The 6,488-nt window shown below is 40.2% G+C and overlaps 1 protein-coding gene across 1 annotated transcript; it reads right to left on the bottom strand.

Moving 5' to 3' along the window:
• Nucleotides 1-159: 159 nt before the first annotated feature.
• LOC142931570 (uncharacterized) lies at nt 160-5,112 on the bottom strand. The gene is made up of 3 exons (XM_076075532.1): nt 4,919-5,112; nt 2,812-3,063; nt 160-2,602 (listed from the first exon to the last, which is right to left on the bottom strand). The coding sequence occupies exons 1-3, from the start codon at nt 4,938-4,940 to the stop codon at nt 573-575; spliced, it is 2,304 nt and encodes a 767-aa protein (XP_075931647.1). The 5' UTR covers nt 4,941-5,112; the 3' UTR covers nt 160-572.
• Between the last annotated feature and the right edge of the window lie 1,376 nt (nt 5,113-6,488).

Raw genomic sequence — 6,488 nt, 5'->3', positions numbered from 1 at the left:
GTGCGACAGTACGGCGGATCCGCCCTGGAGTCGCCTGCTATTTGGGTAGTGACAGTTTACATCAACAGAACGAGAAGCAACAACAACAAGTGAAAACAACAACAGTAAGAACGTCGTCTGACCTCTCAGAGCTCCATTAAAACATGTTCCTTCATTAGCAAGAATACACATTGTAGTTTATTTTCATAAAGAAAGATATGAAGTCATTCATAACACATGGAACAAAGTTCTTCATTAAACCACAGCTCCCAGTAACGTTCAGGTTGGACTCAGCTGATCTGGAGTCAGTCTCCCTCATTGAATCAGACTGAAGGTTAAAAGTCTACAGACCTGCAACAAGTCATCGATAAATAAATCAAACAATCAGCAACTATTTTAATAATTGATTACAAAAGACTCTTAAACTGAATTTCGGACTCTTTTACAGACCAAACCAAAATATTTTTATTTGTTATTATTATAACAAATAGAAATATTCTATATATCTATATATAAATATTTACAATACAATACGTTGAATATCTTTGTCAGGCGGTTTGTAGTCAGTGACAATGTGAACTGGAAGTCTCTTCCTAATGAGTCAGATCTGAACCGCTCACAGCTTCACTTCCTGTCTCAGTGGCAGCGTGTTGCATCATGTGCCGCCTCATGTTCGATACCTGCGTGAAGTTCTTTTCACAGACGGAGCAGCTGAAGGGTTTCTCTCGGGTCTCTCCCGTGTGCTGAGCCATGTGGCGCTTCAGGTTCCCTCCTTGTGTGAATCTGATGCTGCAGACGGAGCAGCTGAAGGGTTTCTCTCCCGAATGAGTTCTCAGGTGTTTCTTCAGAGCTCCGCTTGCAGCGAAGCCTTTAGCGCAAACGGAGCAGCTAAACGGTTTCTCTCCCGTGTGAATTCTCATGTGAGCCTTCAGGTTGTGCTTGTGATGGAATGTGTTCCCACACTGGCGGCACCGAAATGGTTTCTCTCCCACTTCCACCGAGTTCTCCTCCACTTGGCTCTCGTCGAGCTCGGACTGCTCGCTGCCACACTTGTGTCGTCTGAACCCTGAAAGCCACGTGAACTTTTTGTCACAGATGTTGCAACTGAACTGTTTCTGTCCCGTGTGGACGGCCGTGTGCTGAGTCATGTGAACCTTTTGTGTGAAACCTTTGGCACAGAAGGGGCAGCTGAACGGTCTCTCTCCGGTGTGAAGCCTCTCGTGAGTCTTCAGATTCACCATCCGGCCAAATCTCTTCCCGCACTGAGAGCAGCTAAACGGTTTCTCTCCGGTGTGACTTGTCATGTGACCCAGCAGCGACCTCTTACAGCCGAATGTTTTCCCACAGTGAGAGCAGCTGAATGGTCTCTCTCCGGTGTGGATCCTTACGTGAGTCTGCAGATGTTCCTTTCGGCCAAATATTTTCCCGCAGTCGGAGCAGCTGAATGATTTCTTAACGGTATTACATCCTGAGTTTAAACCCGACTGAGGTTCTCTGCTCTCCGTCCCGTCAACATCACTGAACTCATCCTTGAATTCAGAGTCTCCAATCTCCTCATCAGTATCTGGTTCTGGATGTCTATCTGGATCTGAGTTCCTGTCTGGTTCTGGTCCTCCACAGTCCTCTCCATCAGCTTCTGTTTCCATCTGTTCAGTTTGTCTTTGATGAAGCTGTGAGGACTGAGCTTCCTCTTCATCGTCTTCACTCTTCACAGGAGTGAATGTGAACTTGGTGATATCAGCCTCCGCCAGACCTTGAAGCTGCTCTCCCTCCCGACCAGTCCAAAGTTCGTGGCTCTGAGACGATTCACAGCCACATTTGTGTCTCTTGAGCTGATAAAGCCACGTGAACCTCTTGTCACAGACTCTGCAGCTGAACCGGTTCTCCTTGATGTGGACGGACATGTGTTGTGTCAGATGTCCTCCGTGTTTGAAGCTTTTACCGCAAACGGAGCAGCCGAACGGTCTCTCTCCGGTGTGAATCCTCCTGTGGATGTTCAGATTGTCCTTGCGGCTGAATGTCTTCCCACACTCTGAACAGCTGAATGATTTGTCTCCGGTGTCCGTCCCTCTGCTGTCCTCAGAGGGTCTCTGAGAGGACTCCGGGACACACTGATGACTCTTGAGCTGAGTGTACCAGGTGAATCTTTCTTCACAGAAACGACAGCTGAAGCGTTTCTCTCCTGTGTGGACAGACATGTGATATGTCAGATTGACTTTTTGAGTAAAACTTCTGCCGCAGAAGGAGCAGCTGAAGGGTTTCTCTCCGGTGTGAGTCCTCATGTGGATCTTCAGATGAGGGCTGCGGCCAAATATTTTGCCACATTCAGAGCAGCTGTATGTTTTCTTTTTACATCTCAGATCATCGACGGGGACTTCAACGATCTTCAGTGACTTTAAAACCAACTCAGGTTCTCTGTTCTCCGTCCGATCGTCATCACTGACTTCGGTCTTAAACTCTGAGGAGTCAGAAGGATACGAGTTCCAGACTGGTTCCTCCTGACTGGTCCAGAGTTCCTCCTGGTCCTCTTTAATGTGTGGGGGCTCTGGCTCCTCCTGGCCCAGAATGGAGCTCCACTCCTGCTGCTGAACCTCTTCTTTATCCTCCAACAGCTGCTGGATGTCTGCAGGAAACAGGAAACACACATTTCATCAAGGTCAGTCCACCATCAAGGTCAGTCCACCTGAAATGAGACTCCGGGACTAGAACCACCTACAGATGAACTGCAACCTCCTAAAGGAAAACTAGAACCACCTAAAGGACCCGATGAATCTGTTCTCTAAATAAAGAACAAATGAACCAGGTTCTCTTGAACATCCACGTTGTTCCTACCTGAACCTTCTTCTTCTTCATCGTCTTCACTCTTCACAGGAGTGAATATGAACTTGGTGATATCAGCCTCCTCCAGACCTTGAAGCTGTTCTCCCTCCTGACTGGTCCAGAGTTCCTCCTGTTCCTCTTTAATGTGTGGGGGCTCTGGATCCTCCTGGTCCTCTTTAATGTGTGGGGGCTCTGGGTCCTCCTGGTCCAGACTGGAGCTCCACTCCTGCTGCTCTTCTTTAACCACCAACAGCTGCTGGACGTCTGCAGGAAACAGGAAACACACATTCTGAACCTTTTAGTTGTCAGAAATGTTACTTTTCTAGTTCTACATACTTATTATTTAAACAGTGTGTGTAAATGGCCACCTGTGTCCACATATACAGTATTTAAGGGAACCATATCACAATTGGAATATATACATTTTCTGGGATTTTGTATATCTAGAATAGAGGACATGCAATGGTTAATAGTCTTATAGTATGAAGAGATGAAACTTAAATTGTTGTGCAATGGTTGCAATACAAAGTGGGAAAGAGCAAAATTATGAAGAGTGTAAATTAACAAAATATAAAAAGAAAAAAGAATATTTCGCTCTACAAATCTTAAAGTTTTCACATAATGATTTTTTCAGACTCAACCAACTTTTATATTGTATTTAATTACTTGTTTATCGTTTACAGCTGCAGGAAACAGACACATCACTGAGTACTTTAATATTTAATATATATATATATTAGTGCTGGGCAAGTTAACGCGTTATTATCGCATTAACGCATTAATTAATTAACGCCGACAATTATTTTATAGCGCGTTAACGCATTTTTTTATTTTGAAAGTTCGTTGCTCACTGGCAGCGGTGGAGGAATGGAGACTACTGGACATCGCTGCGGTAAAGTCAGCAGACACTCAGATCTCCGTGGTCAACTCAGCAGACACTTACACTTCAGTGCACCTATATGCTGACATTCACGGTAAACGCATTCAAACAGCACAGATCGGGAGCGAGCGAAGGACTTTGAAAGTCAGCGGAAAGATTAATGTGAGACAACATCCGGTTTCTTCAGAAGAACATCCGGTTTTCAGAATAAGATGCCAACAAAGTATGAATTATATTCACATTAAGTATAAAACATGCTGCATCTCGTAAGTTAAAGGGAAAATACACATAAATTGTGGGTAAAGTGTCTTTATTCTTTGATCGCTGGGTCACCTTCATCACCTCTGAGTTACAGCATCATAGTGATGAAGAGTAGAGCTGCATCACATGCTCTGACTGTCATGAAGACACAACACACACATGTAGATGAAAGGTGTGAAACATGTTCCTGTTGCACAGCAGTGGAACGTTTCACACACACACACTGAGCACAGATAGTGAAGAGATAGAACTGCTGCTGTGTGAAGAGAACACTGCTGCTAACAACAACCTGATGTGTTTAAAGTGTTTACACACAATGTTATTCACCTTTAGTTCATAGAGCAGCACTTTAAAATAAAAGTGCACAATACACTACTTTTGAATTCATTAGTGAACTTTGAGCATAACAATGAGATTAATCTCGATTAAAAATTGTAATCGTTGCCCAGCACTAATATATAGGTATATATAGTAATATATTATATTAATATTAATATATATATATTAATATATATATATATATAATACAAATAAAAATATAATACATATATATATTTATCGTAGGAGGAATGCATGAAATAGAATGAAAACAGACACATTAGTACTACTTTAATATTAATAATTTCCCTGACAGTGTTTGAATTCATTAAATGTTAAAACAATAATAACTATAATAATAATATATAATATAGTATAAATATAATAACTATAATAATAATATATAATATATAATAATATAAAATAATACAATATATATAATAATATAGTATATAATAATATATATGATATACTATATTATTATATAATATATTAATATAATATAGTATATAATAGTATAATATAGTATATAGTAATATATATATTATATAATATATAATGAATAACCCAAACAGCCACAACATAAACCAGCTCCTCCTCATTAAAGCTAACGTTAGCTTAGCAACATTAGCTGAGCAGTAAACAAGAGAGAAAGCCAACCTGTTATTTTTCGCGGCTTCATTTCGTGTAGCGGCCGTTTCCGGTATCGGTCTCCGCTCCGTTAACCTACCGGAAGTCTCCCGGTTAGTTTCTTATCCCGTTATTTAGAGACAGATGACGGTTGTAGATATATCTATCTATCTAGCTATCTAACGGTTCACCGACCGAGCAGCTGGTGGAGCGGCTGACATGGACACGAGCACATCCGGGGAAGAACAAATTTCTAAATAAAACGCTCACTGATTACTGACCGGTCACGTTGTGTAGTTTCTGATATTAAAATGAATTTATTGTAGTTTCTCTTACTGTAGCTACGATTATAATGCATTGCATCGTGACTTATTCAAATACGTTTACATTTATTTCACTCATTAAAATTTGTTGTATTGAACAATTCTTATTGTGAAGGCCTGCAACGTTGGACCGGAAGCTCTAACACAAGATGGCGTTCAGTTTAGAAAATGTCTGATGTTCATTTCTTTAATTTTAGTTAATTTATTGTTGCTGCGTCGTCTGAAACTAATAATGAATATATTATAAATATTTATATTATAATAAATAAAATCTGATAAATCCCAAACTCTAAATAAATTATTATTAGAAATAAAATCTAATATATCATAAACTAATTATAAATGATTATTACTATTAATACAATTATATTTAAAACATTAAAATGTTTAATATGTAAAGGATAATTATTGATCTGTGATTGGCTGGTATTTTATTACTTCACCGAATGAAACTAGATAAAAACTAGTGCTGGGCAAGTTAACGCGTTATTATCGCGTTAACGCATTCATTAATTAACGCCTACAATTATTTTATAGCGCGTTAACGCATTTTTTTTATTTTGAAAGTCCGTTGCTCACTGGCAGCTGTGGAGGAAGTCTTCAGACTACGTTGATGCAGCGTGTGGGAGAAGTAGAGATAAACTAAAGCAACACAAGCTAACAGATGCTACAGAGAAGTGGAGACAAACTGCAGGTTAGTGTTGTGGAAGATGTTGCTCTGAGGAACGTTCTCAAGATGCGCAGATCGGGCTTTGAAAGTTAGCGGCAAGATTAACGTGAGACAACATCCGGTTTTCAGAATAAGATGCCAACAAAGTATGAATTATATTCACATTAAGTCTAAAACATGCTGCATCTCGTGAGTTAAAGGGAAAATACACAAATTGTGCGTAAAGTGTCTTTATTCTTATGTTGATGAACAGTAGAGCTGGGTCACCATCATCACCTCTGAGTTACAGCATCATAGTGATGAAGAGTAGAGCTGCATCACATGCTCTGACTGTCATGAAGACACAACACACACATGTAGATGAAACGTGTGAAACATGTTGTTCCTGTTGCACAGCAGTGGAACGTTTCATAGTCACACACTGAGCACAGATAGTGAAGAGATAGAACTGCTGCTGTGTGAAGAGAACACTGCTGCTAACAACAACCTGATGTGTTTAAAGTGTTTACAAACCAAATGTTATTCACCTTTGTTCATAGAGCAGTACTTTCAAAATAAAAGTTAAAATTAATTTAGAATTAATTATTGAACTTTGCCATAACAATGA

This window comes from Anarhichas minor, unplaced genomic scaffold (genome assembly GCF_050575085.1).
Source record: "Anarhichas minor isolate MPS153535 unplaced genomic scaffold, ASM5057508v1 ptg000053l, whole genome shotgun sequence".
Lineage (NCBI taxonomy): Eukaryota > Metazoa > Chordata > Actinopteri > Perciformes > Anarhichadidae > Anarhichas > Anarhichas minor.
Note: the sequence above shows the minus strand (reverse complement) of the source record. Positions and strands in the feature narration are given on the sequence as shown.

Excerpts from the sequence above, each read along its gene's own strand:
- LOC142931570 (XM_076075532.1), bottom strand. The coding sequence starts at position 4,940 with ATGAAGCCGCGAAAAATAACAG. Across the intron at positions 3,064-4,918 it reads GAAGCCGCGAAAAATAACAG|ACGTCCAGCAGCTGTTGGTG; the intron begins GTTGGCTTTCTC and ends TGTTTCCTGCAG. Across the intron at positions 2,603-2,811 it reads TGAAGAAGAAGAAGGTTCAG|ACATCCAGCAGCTGTTGGAG; the intron begins GTAGGAACAACG and ends TGTTTCCTGCAG.